The 13,378-nt window shown below is 39.7% G+C and overlaps 1 protein-coding gene across 3 annotated transcripts in view; it reads right to left on the bottom strand.

Moving 5' to 3' along the window:
* Positions 1-13,378, bottom strand: part of brsk2a (BR serine/threonine kinase 2a) — a 192,165-nt gene that overhangs the window by 52,481 nt on the left and 126,306 nt on the right. For all 3 annotated transcript variants that reach the window (XM_051951625.1, XM_022189945.2, XM_051951626.1), the window contains exon 4: positions 8,764-8,904. In XM_051951625.1, coding sequence (XP_051807585.1) covers positions 8,764-8,904 — 141 coding nt within the window. The remainder of the gene's footprint in view (positions 1-8,763; positions 8,905-13,378) is intronic.

Here is a 13,378-nt window from a genome sequence, read left to right as displayed (position 1 = left end):
TGTAATGTAGTGACTAAAAAGTGGGATTACAATGACAGTTAGATCTGCAATAAACAAACTGCTTTGTTGTGCCAAATCTATGTGAGCAACCCAGCGTTTGCTCTTAATCCAGAGGAGTTTGACTGGGAATGATAGGATGAGCAATGGACCTTCAAGGCAGAATAAACAGACAAGCTGCCAGAAAAGCATCGGCGTGAAGGAGTGGCAAGGATATAAAAAACTTAGAGTAATGTCAAGCATCTAATACATGGTGTCATGGTGCAAAATTCCTCTAAAAATAATCACCCTTGCCTTGTACTGCTAAAAAGATCAGGACTGTTTATCATCATTTTATCATTTTATATCTGGTCATCGAACACCTTCTTTCTTTCTTTTTTTTTTTTTTACATTTTTTTGCTTGTCTTTTCATGTTTCTAATCTGTTGATGTTGTTGTCCTATTTATTTTTCTAAGCAACATCTTACAAGCTAATTTATTTCACCTCCTATCATTTTGCTATAACCACCCCCTTGTAACCACCAGCCCATTTCCCACCAAATCAACCACAGTAAACCAACTTGCTACTTTAATTTTCCGTCCGCCTGCTCCATTTTCCATACCCATTTTACCCATCCTATTTCCATTTCTCCATTCCGCCTCCTCTCTACATCAAATTCCCTCCTCTCGAAAACTTCCACTTCCAACCATAAACTGGCACTGCTTGAGAAGAAAATGTCAGAAAAACACGAAGACAAAGAGATACAGAAAAAAAGAATTTCCATTTTGTGTTGTTAGCAGCCATCAGCCGAAACAATGATAGGCTATAACTACAGGCTTTCTACAGGCAAGCAGACAGACAGAGAGACAGACTAACTGTCATCGGAGGAAAACTCTCCCAAGCATGTCAACAAACAAAACCACAAACAGCGACAAAGGTCCTGACTGATATTGACAGAGAAAGACATGTACAGAGGATGACAGGTGACAAAAAAGCTAACATTAACTGCATGATACTGAAAGATGTCAACTATGGATGTCATTATTAACAGTTAATCGATTAATTGAGACGGTCTAAGATTTCCAACTAGATCTTAGACATTTAACAAGAACTAGGATAGACTGGAGCAGCGTTCCAAATATCCAGTGGCATACATAACTGAGCTGTTCTTGTGGCCAGTGTCACATGTCCAGCACCATTTGAGCATGAAGAAACTCATCCGCTCAATTCGTGTTATTGATTAGCGATTGATAATGCCATTGAATGGTTCAGAAAACAGTGTAAAATATGCATCCCAAAAGACCACAGATGAAAAAGAAGTCAAAGAAGACAGAATTCCATCTGAATGCAGCATAAATTGTAACAGGATTTACAGTAGATTTAGAAAAAAAAAAGATTAAATTAATGAGCATTTTTCCTCTCCTGCCATTATGTTAATAATAGGAGTTAATGGTGTTGAGTCTCTAGTTTGGTGCCATTAAAGTATGTCAGAAGAAGAGGGGGCAACGGGATAATGTAATAAAGAGAACCATTCAGGCTTCACACAGTGCAAAGCCATGCACAGCGTAAATCGTGATGGAAATTTCTAATTTTAGGAATTAATATGAGGAATGATATAGTCTCCTCATTTAGCCACACATAGCAGTCACTATTTTTCATCCCTACTGTGGAGCTTGAGTGACATGCTTCATGTACGTCTCCAGTGATGCATGCAGCTCTCTAAGCAACGTGGAAGAGAGGAATAAAGCCGCTAATGACAGTGTGGGAGAGACAAAGTGATTGAGAAAGGTGGATATGGATGATGTGCGTGATTATGCCCCTACGTGGCTTTAATGTGACTTCTGGACCAGGTGTCTGTGCACGTGTAGGTGGCAGAAAAAATGTGCACATCACAGGATTGCACATCAGAGAATGCGAGACTAAATGTGTGCATGAGCGCGTAATATGAGGCTATGAATTAGAGGGACAGGTTACGCTCTGAAATAGTTAGAGTCACTTTTTGTGACTTTTTATCTTTCGCCCACGCACAGTCACTTTGTATTAAACACTCGCGTAAGGTTGTTAATTACGTTACGGGGGGAAGACCAAAGGCAGTGCGAAACAACAAAAACAGGGGTGACGAAAAGGGCATGATGTGTTGTGCTCTGCGTGAAATTGTGCTTCTCTTTCTGGAGCAAAATTACAACATGTGCTACACCTGAATGAGAGTAGATGGGATTCAAATCTGGACCCTGACAGTTCAAAATTCTTCATCAGTTTTATTATACCAAGTAGACGCTATCAAACACACTGTGTATTAGGTTTGAATACAAATAGGATGCAGTGTTTCACACATTTTGGACTTTCCTCTATATTTGTAAGAACTGGGGAGATGCATGTTGGTGGCAAATTATAGGAAAAACCCCAAATAACATGTCTTATTAAAGAGGCAGGCCACCAACTACTCCCAGATCAGTGTAAATGTGTCTCTGGAACTCAACTGCAGCAATACAACACTATTCCTCGTAAAAGCTGCTTCCTATTTGGCTGTTTTGATCTCCTATTGGTGCTCCACTGGGTCGAGATGTTGGGACTGTGAGGGTCATAGAATATGACTCACATCATTTCTAAATTCAAACCATTCAATGACCCATCGTGCCCTGTGAATGGAGGTCCTGTCATCTTGGTAGGGGGCCACTCCCATCAGGAAAGAAATGTTATATTGTAGGACAAAGGTGACCACTCAGAACAACTTTTACTGATTTGCAGTGACCCTTCAGTCTGAGGGTGCAAGTGGACCCAAAATGTTCCGCAAAAATGTTTTGAGAGCAACTGGATCCCTTCACCATAGGAAATGTGAGGTTCAAGTCTTTTCCTGTAGCTTTACAGGCTGTTGCAGAAGCTGACTATCCAAAATAAAAAATAACATGCCATCACTTGCATCTGAGAGTGCATTACAACTACTGAAGTGAAGGACCAAACTACTACTGATACTGCAGTTGCTGCTACTAGACAAAGTTAGCTTCACTCTGATGGGATGTACTGATGAATTTTATAAGTCCTGGCAGTTGTTCATCACTCACACACCAAGAATTGCAAACTTAATTTTAGGGATTGTGTCCAAACTTGAGTGTTGCTGATATACGCAGCAAATTAGATAGTATTATAGTTGTGGCAAATAGCCGTCAAAGGCATGTTGTTTGACTGCTTTGAATGATTAGTAATATTCCACATGTGGTATTCATTCATTTTTTTCAGAAGAAACAACTTCCCATGTATTTATCACTCTCTTATTTAAAAAAAAAGCATACTTGAGTGGAGAGGATTTGTTGTTCCAGAGTTACATCATTTTTTATTGTTAAACTACTAAAGTATGTTTTTTTCTGTATTTTAAAAGAGAAAAAAATTCAAAATTTAAGTGTCTCAAAAACAATGACTCAGTGTGTTTGGTGTTAAATGTGGTGCACTTGACCTTAGGCTGAGTCAGGTTGAGTATCGTCAATACTCACATAACAACAGAAACACTGCACTGGGTTTATCATAAATCGGAGCATACAGAGCTTTCTATGCTAAGATCAAGTGTAGCAAAAAAAAACAACAACAAATGTGTAGAAAATGACAAATGTCATTTATGTTACACATTCTTATTAGTGTCTGTCTTGAAAGCAAGTAATATCTTTTAACATTGTTCAGTTTTATGGAAAAAGCTCAGAAGCAGCATCTCAAATGTTAAAGGAAAACAACTTTGCTCCTGTCAAGTAATCTGCATCTCTGGTGTGCGTTTGCAGTTACGGCTGACTGCCACATCGACTTTACAGGAGATTGTTTAAACTGTGTGTTCTGTTGAATGTCAAGACTGACAAGATGCTGTTATTTGGATTCTTCAGGTTAACACAGAAATGAATATTCTGCAATATTATGACTACACCTTCAAAGCATCCACGATGTTGTAGTGACCTTGAGCAACAAACTGAATTGGTATCACCTCTCGGGACCTGTTCTGTATCTGAACCTGACCTGTGACATCCCTGCAAAGGGATGGAAAGACGAAATTTCACCAAGATCAGAAAAATATCATATCATTATATGTGGGTTGTGCTCTCATCTCTGCTTCAACCAGCTTGTCAGTTGGCCTGTCTCTCTATATGAGTCACAGGTTTGCAGATCTCGTGTCAGAAGACTTCAAATACAAAACACAGGATGTGCCCTAGTGAGGGGTAAAGAGGGGAACAGGCAGCTAGTGTGACACTGGTTCTATATTAACATACAATGACTCTGTCACTGGCGCAGCCTTCATTACATATTTCCTTTAACAAAGATTCCTTTCCCACGTCTATTTATACTCCACCTGCACCTATCTCTGCCTCTTCTCCGTCAGCTATCCTCATGTGCTTCACTCTGTCCTCGTCTCTCTCTCTCTCTCTCTCTCTCTCCACATAAAAAAAAACAAAATTCTGTCTGAATCAGAGAGCAATCTGAATGAGACAGACGAAACACTGAGTCATAAACAACCCTTTTTCCCTCTACGTTCTTTCATTCATATCCAGACTCACATCCATCTGGCTCAAGAGAGATATTTGGGGATAGGACGTGGGCGGAGGACGGAAGCAGGAGGCAATGAGAAGCGGTGAAAACGGGAGGTGTGCAGAAAAAGGAAGGTTGGGGAGCATGTGTTTACTCCCCCCCCCGCACGGTGAGTCACAGAGAAAAAGGAGCACTTCTAATGGCCTGTGTTGGTCCCCTGTGCAGACAAGTAGAAATGGAAGGAATGATTGCAGAAATGCTTCTTTATTGAGGGGATGCTGGGATCTCATTAGTGGGAATGGAAGGGAGGTGAGAGGGGTTGCGTCTGTCTGTCTGTTTGCCCCTAATTGAGGTTGGGAGGAGGGCGAGCGGCAGCAGCAACACTCCCAAATAATCCTTCTCATGATAAATTTACAAGGCATCATTTTCTAGGAGTGTTAGTGAGGGGATTTGAGGTGCTAAGACAGAGAGGCAGCAACAAAGTAAAACAGGAAGGGAGAGATAAATCTGCCCGTGAATCTCACCTCCAAAGCAGCTTTGATAATCTATGTATGTACGTGCACTTAATGTCAGTCCCAGATGCCTTCTCCTAATTGGTCTAATCTGCTCTTCTCACAGTCATTATCAGGCATTATTTACATAGACTGATAAAAGACTTGTAATTTTTATCCCTTTAGGTGGGACAGTTTGTTCTATTTCTAGTGATACAAGAATTATCTCGTGTTTTTTTTATACTTCTCTTCAAGATTAAACCCAACAACTACCTGTTTGACGGATCAAACAATAAAATGAACTCAAGTGCATCTGCCCAAGATAATTAGCAAAGTGTAAAGTCATTTCGACACAAGGATGCAGGAGCTTGAGTACAGCAGCTCTCAGAGTGGCTTTAATATTTCATAGAAACAGTCGAAATGAAATTGCCTCTTCTACAAACTATGCAATACATGAATACAAAGCATATCTAATCACAAAAACTCAATTGTATAATTCCATGACAAATCAGTTTAATTCTTCCCTTTTAATTAACTGTGCAACATTATGCTAATCTACATTCCAGGCATTTACTACTCAGCAGCAGGTTATAGGGAATATTACACTATGACTGTTATTCACTGGCTTTGGTTTTCCTTCACCATCAGTAGCTGTTACTCAGCAAAACTATCGAACATACTAGACTGGGTCTGGCGGAGTAAAAAATCTCTCTCTCTTGTTGTCGCTCTCTCTTCAACCCTTCTAGCCATCCAGCCTTGGCACAAAAGTTACGATGGGATTACGCACATTATCATCATGAGCTGACTGGCTGGCAAGCAGTCTTAATGCCAATGACAAAAGTCAATGGCCATGGCCTGACCATGGCTGTGCTCGGGTTTATGATGATCTCCTGATGTTTAAATCTAAAGCTGCTGTCTGTGAATATTACAGCAGTGTGATCAGCAAGGAAGCAAAATCATACAGTGCTGGATAATGACAGCTTTCTTTTTTAATAGTTAGCTAGTGAATCCACAGAAATAATACAAGTAAAGTAGCAGCTCATTTAAAGTCCTATTGTTGCTTTGCATTGTCAGACTGAAATATACACACCCTGTCAGATCGATTTGGCTGGCATGCGCAGTAAAAGCACAATTAAACATCTTTGACTGAAAGACTTCTAATCAGCAGCACAAAATATCTAAAGCAAATACAACAAGACTAACCAAACTGATTGAATAAACAATTTGCATGCCCCTACTGCATTGCAGGATTGTCATATATTGTCATATAAGTGGATTCTCAATGTCCTTAGGCACACAGAATAGTTATAGAGGTAAATTAATCCATTAGTTGACTGACATCGAAATAATCAGCAAGTATTTTGATAATTCACCAACTATTCTGAAAGCTGCTTAACCCTTTTTAACTTTTCAGTTGTGTGAATGTACAAGGGGGTTTCCTTCTACTACATCATAATAAACTGAATATCTTTTGTTTGTGTGTTGATCATCCATCCATCCATTATCTACACCCCACTTAATCCTCATTAGGGTCACAGAGGGGCTGGAGTCTATCTCAGCTGACTTAGGGGACACCCTGGACATGTCACCAGTCTATCGCAGGGCTACGTAGAGAGACAAACAAACACACTCCCATTCACACACGTACATTTAGAATCACCAAATAACCTGCACATGGTTTTGGACTGTGGGAGGATGCCGGAGTACCCTGAGAAAAGGCATGCTGCAAAGGGAGAACATGCAAACTCCACACAGAAAGATCCCAGGATCAGGCCGGGACATGAACCAGGGATCTTCTAGCTGTGAGACAACAGTGCTAACCACTGAACCACTGTGCAGCCCGTCTGATGATCAATGACATTAAAAACTCCTAATTTTTATGACTGTCCAGACAGAGGTACACATTCTGCCCATACATTTCATCTTTCAATCTGTTGCTCCCGTTTCTGCAAAAACATTGTCGTTGTACGGTATTTATGTATGACCAATGTAAAAATAAATACATAAAGTCATTCTGCTCTGTGGTGCCTGAGTTATGCCTTGTGAGAACATGAGAATAAAATGCAGCTCACTCACACTCCTGCTCTGTTTTATCATCACAAATACTATACATGCTACACTTCCCATTCATATAAACCAAAAAACAAGCACACACAGAAATGAGCACTCTAAAGCAGTCCCTGCTGACATGTTCGACTCCTCAAGTATATATGTGATTGCCTCTCGTCTATGAGCTGGTAAACAGTTAACCCTTTAAGCTTCAGTCAATTCCAGCCGTTTTCAGTACAAAAAATTGCTAATATTCTATTTTTAAATTTAGAAAATGACGAAAAATACAGGGAATATTGGACGCACATCGCGAGGTGCATTTCCTTGAAAACGAACGATTCGGGGATTTTATACCGACTTCAGGACATGTTTTGGACAAAATAGTTTACTGGCTTGTGTTGTCTGGATGTAAAAGGTTGGATTATGGCCGTTTTTTGTGGAATCTTTTTTTCTGTGTGTAATAATGAAGCCGGAAATGTGAGTCGCGCTGTGTGCGTTGAAGCCGTGTATAGAGAACGGATGGATGAATATTTGTTTTTGTCGGACAAATGTGTTTTTCTCACCCGCTGTGGTAATCACATCTGAAAGTGGTTTATACCGGCGGATTCATGAGAATCTAAGCTTTCCATCGGTGTATAGTGTTTGTATAATTGTGTTTGCAGCCGTCGGACATTCTTGAAATTCCTATGCAAATTAGTAGGTGTACCGCCGGCGGTACACCTACGACGCACTGAAGCGTAAAGGGTTAAACTACCCCCTGGAGCCAAACACAATGTATCACACTGGAGCACAGCTAAGAAAATATTGTGACAAAAACCTTCCTTCTTTTCAGTTCTAAAACTGATGCCTGTAAAGAAGCTGACAACAGACAACCCCAGAGGTAAACATCTAGAAAGATCTATTAACTTATCAAGTTATGTGTTAAGTCGTAATCATTAACCATGCTTGGTTGTCTTGGCTGTTGAATCAAAAACAAACCTCCCTTTCATGAGAAACATAAAATAAACTGCACTCAGATTCATATATATCTTAAGACAAGACAGGTGTCTTTATATTTGACTATTTCTGTGACCGATACTCATAAAAAGAAGCAGTATCAAGTTTTCTAAGTTCTGTAATCTCCATAATAAATAAGTGTTTTGAAAGCTAAACAGCACTACAAAGATCTGAATAAACTGCCTGAAGTTTATACTGCAGATTAACATCAGGAGGAATCTGTATCTTTTCAGAATTCATTACCGGGGAACTCGTTATTTGTTCAACGTTGTATGACAGCCAAATTGACTTTGTTACACCTCCTGGGTATGGCTGCTTTTTGGGTTGTTTTATATTTCAAAATGCAAGTGACATTTGAATGCATTACAGGTAATGAACGTGGCTTTTATGGTTTCAACACACATTATCTCAAAATTAAGTCTTTGGCTTTCACTGTTGCCTAAAACTGCTTGTGTTGTTGTTTTAGTGTGAAGGACGATTGTGCATCAGAACTTGTGTGTGCTGCAATGTAACTCCGAAACGTTTTATATAATGCATGTTACTGAAATCTATCTAATTACTAACAGCTCATATACTTGAACACATTTGTTTTAAGAATGCATAGTGAAGAAAAAATAGCATTTCACTTTTTTGGCACAACTATACTGCACTTGGATATTTAAACATCAAAAGGCAATGAATAGCATCTAAATGAATGTAATCACCATGTCTATCATATGTCTTTTTCCATGACGAATATGTCACTTACCATATGGAATGACTGTGGCAAAAGTCCAGAGCAGACATGATCTGTCTGAAGAATTTCCTGGCTTCTTTAGGTGTTAACCTGCCTTTCTTCACCAAGTAGTCAAACAGTTCACCACCAGACACATGTTCTAGCACAAGGTACCTGAAAAACAGAGAGACGGAAAGGGAAATCAGTCAAAGAAATGAGGAGAAAAAACTCAGAAACAAAATATTTCACTTGTATAGACAGGAACAAATGCTGCTGCTCTCCACGATGCTCTATTGAAGAGCCCTGAAGAAAAGGAAAACCTTAGACCTCAGAGGTCTGTCAGAACTGTCAGCAATGTGGGAAATATGCTTCCCTCAAACCCATTATATACAAACACCCAGGATCAATGATCTGATCTACCAAAAGCCATATTCATGTTGACTGTTTATTTTGTCATCTGCAAGCTTTTCCCACAATCTGAGAGTGAAGCATGTCAACAGTGTATTCCAAATATATGTGAAGGGTTCTGATCTGATATACTGACAATCTGATTTCCCGTGGGAAGCATCACACGGAGGATATACAGTGCCTTGTGAAAGTATTCGGCCCCCTTGAACTTTTCAACTTTTCGCCACATTTCAGGCTTCAAACATAAAGATATAAAATTTTAATTTTTTGTCAAGAATCAACAACAATTGGGACACAATCATGAAGTGGAATGAAATTTATTGGATATTTTATACTTTTTTAACAAATAAAAAACTGAAAAGTGGGGTGTGCAATATTATTCGGCCCCTTTACTTTCAGTGCAGCAAACTCACTCCAGAAGTTCAGTGAGGATCTCTGAATGATCCAATGTTGTCCTAAATGACTGATGATGATAAATAGAATCCACCTGTGTGTAATCAAGTCTCCATATAAATGCACCTGCTCTGTGATAGTCTCAGGGTTCTGTTTAAAGTGCAGAGAGCATCATGAAGACCAAGGAACACACCAGGCAGGTCCCAGATACTGTTGTGGAGAAGTTTAAAGCCAGATTTGGATACAAAAAGATCTCCCAAGCTTTAAACATCTCAAGGAGCACTGTGCAAGCAATCATATTGAAATGGAAGGAGTATCAGACCACTGCAAATCTACCAAGACCCGGCCGTCCCTCTAAACTTTCACCTGGAACAAGGAGAAGACTGATCAGAGATGCAGCCAAGAGGCCCATGATCACTCTGGATGAACTGCAGAGATCTACAGCTGAGGTGGGAGAGTCTGTCCATAGGACAACAATCAGTCGTACACTGCACAAATCTGGCCTTTATGGAAGAGTGGCAAGAAGAAAGCGAATTTCTCAAAGATATCCATAAAAAGTCTGGTTTGAAGTTTGCCACAAGCCACCTGGGAGACACACCAAACATGTGGAAGAAGGTGCTCTGGTCAGATGAAACCAAAATCCAACTTTTTGGCCACAATGCAAAACGATATGTTTGGTGTAAAAGCAACACAGCTCATCACCCTGAACACACCATCCCCACTGTCAAACATGGTGGTGGCAGCCTCATGGTTTGGGCCTGCTTTTCTTCAGCAGGGACAGGGAAGATGGTTCAAATTGATGGGAAGATGAATGGAGCCAAATACAGGACCATTCTGGAAGAAAACCTGTTGGAGTCTGCAAAAGATCTGAGACTGGGACGGAGATTTATCTTCCAACAGGACAATGATCCAAAACATAAAGCCAAATCTACAATGGAATGGTTCATAAATAAACGTATCCAGGTGTTAGAATGGCCAAGTCAAAGTCCAGACCTGAATCCAATCGAGAATCTGTGGGCAGAGCTGAAGACTGCTGTTCACAAACGCTCTCCATCCAACCTCACTGAGCTCGAGCTGTTTTGCAAGGTAGAATGAGCAAGAATTTCAGTCTCTGGATGTGCAAAACTGATAGAGACATACCCCAAGCAACTTGCAGCTGTAATTGCAGCAAAAGGTGGCGCTACAAAGTATTAATGCTAGGGGGCCGAATAATATCGCACGCCCCACTTTTCAGGTTTTTATTTGTTAAAAAAGTTTAAAATATCCAATAAATTTCATTCCACTTCACGATTGTGTCCCACTTGTTGATTCTTGACAAAAAATTAAAATTTTATATCTTTATGTTTGAAGCCTGAAATGTGGCGAAAGGTTGAAAAGTTCAAGGGGGCCGAATACTTTCACAAGGCACTGTAACTGCATTAACTACAAAAAAAGGAGAAGTTGTGTGAACCTCTCTTAGATATAAAAGATTTGGAGCTTGTGAATTCTGCAGATGCAGTAAAACTTCTGTCTTTGTCTCAGAGACAGACGAGGAGGTAAAGTGTTGGTAGACTAAAATTATCCTTTGCTATATACGTACAGTGTCTTTTGTATTTGTATGTAATTTTATGGACCATTTTGAGTCTAGAATAAAGTACTTGTGACTCCACATTTTTCTGTGTATTATGTATGAAGCAATAGCTGCTTAATGAATACTTGTTCATCCAAACATCATCCTTGGAATTACATTACTGTGGGTCTGTGTGGCGTTGCTTCTGCAGGGGCAGTCTGTCATCCTGACTGTTTGGCCATGCTCTGAGGCTACAAGAGGAGGAGGAGATGAATCTCCGTTGACCCAAGCCTAAAGCTGCATCTGTGGGTTGAAAGCTAACAGTGCCCTGCCCCTGCTCCTTCATCTTAACTGGTACAAATTGAAATCCAGACAGGCAGTAAAATACTCCCCTTACCCCGCCCCACCCCACCCTCTGGCCACAGAGCATGTGCTCACTTAACAACCCTCAGTCCTTAAAGCAAACTAAGCTGGCTCCGGCACATTTAACAACCAGTCCAAACACAAGTCACAGACACTTGAACTGCATGCAGGTTAGCATATGACTGTGATTGAAATGCAATTAATTCAAGCATTGCACTTTGTTCTGTTATGTCAGCAGCACACTCCACTCATTATACCCACATCAAAATCAGTGTATTTGTGCCTGGTATGCAGTTGAAGTCTGAAGATGACAAACATCTTAGCAAAATATGTTCATACTGAGTTTTTAACATTTCCTGACATTATATCAGTTGGGATCACTGCTTTATATTAAAACTGTTAAATGTGATAAAAATTAATTGACAGAATTACATTTTTCAGTTTTCATTTCTTTCAGTAAGTCTCCCAGTGACTCACAGGTTTACCTACTCTTTGTTAGTATTTGGTGAAATTTCCTTTAAATCGTTTAACTTGAGTAGCCTTTTCAAACGCTTTTGCCAATAAGGAGCTGGAACTTTAGCCCATTCCTCCCAACAGATATGGCATAACTCAGGAAGCTAAGTGGTTTTAGACTCATGCCCACAAAGTTTCCATTGGATTAAGGCCATGGCTTTAAGATGGCCATTTTTGACTTTCTTTTTTTTTTTTTGACCTTTTCACTGCAACCTTAAAAGTATTCTTGGAGTCACTGTCCATTAGGAAACTTATTTGTAAAACTTGAGATTTGCTTCCACATACTTTTCTGTTGCTCATGATGCACCTATCTCTCTTGCAGCAAAGCGCTTCGACAACATGATGCTGCCATCACCATGCCTCACTGTTGGAATGGTGTTCTTTGGTTTATAAGCCTGAGGTTTATTCTTTCCGACACAGCAATGCTCCCTGCAGTTAAAGGGTAAAATGAGTAAGACTTTTGTATTCATGTGCATTGCAAACTGTTTCCTGGTGTTTGTTTTTGTTTTATAGTCGCCTCATTTTTTTGTGAGCAGCATTTTAAGTTTTGTTGATATGTCTCATTTTACTGTGAATATATATATACCTATGTTTCTTCTAGCATCTTCCCAAAGGTCTTTTGTTGTTGCTCTGGGATTCATTTCTGCTTTTCACACTAAAGTATGCTTATTTCTAAGAGACAGAACTCCTCTCAATCCTGAGTTGTGCGAATCCACGGTGCTTATACTTTTATACTATTGTTTGTACAGTTGAACATGGTGCCTTCTGGCATTTGGAAAATGCTTGCAACGATAAACCAGACGCGTGAAAGTCCATATGTTTTCATTAGCTTTTGCAGATTTCTTTTGATTGTCCTATTACATAAAGCAAAGAGGCATTGAGTTCTGAAGCAGGGCTTAAAATACATCCACAGGTACATTTCCAGTTAACTTGAATTGTGCCAATTAGAATATCAGGAGCAATAAATTAGCCTCTGATATAATTTTCGGGAATTTCCCAGCTGTTCAAAAGGTACAGTCAATGTAGTGTATGTAATCAAATTGTGGGAAAATGTATTTGTGTAATGCATAGCATAGATGTGCTATCGGATTGCCACAAGTATAGTTTGCAAACAACTGTGTGGTTGGAAAATGAGTTTTAGTGACTTTAACCTACGTATGAAACCTTCTGACTTCAAATGAAACTCCTCTCACTGAAACTGTTGTGGTTGAAGTATCTTTCAAAAGTGGAAGAAAATATCTGTGATCATGTCAATGGGGTTATATTTTTGATGGAAAGTCTGCATTACAAAGATGTGGGCTTTACGAGGTCTATTTAAAAGATGCAATCAAGCTAGGAACTTTCAGATCAAACATTTTTACAGCTTGATCCATACTTAAACCAGAATCTGTCTGCCTGTGCTGCACAGGATAATTTTTTTTT

This window comes from Acanthochromis polyacanthus, chromosome 8 (genome assembly GCF_021347895.1).
Source record: "Acanthochromis polyacanthus isolate Apoly-LR-REF ecotype Palm Island chromosome 8, KAUST_Apoly_ChrSc, whole genome shotgun sequence".
NCBI classification, from domain to species: Eukaryota; Metazoa; Chordata; class Actinopteri; family Pomacentridae; genus Acanthochromis; species Acanthochromis polyacanthus.
This window is presented reverse-complemented; position numbering and strand designations above follow the sequence as displayed.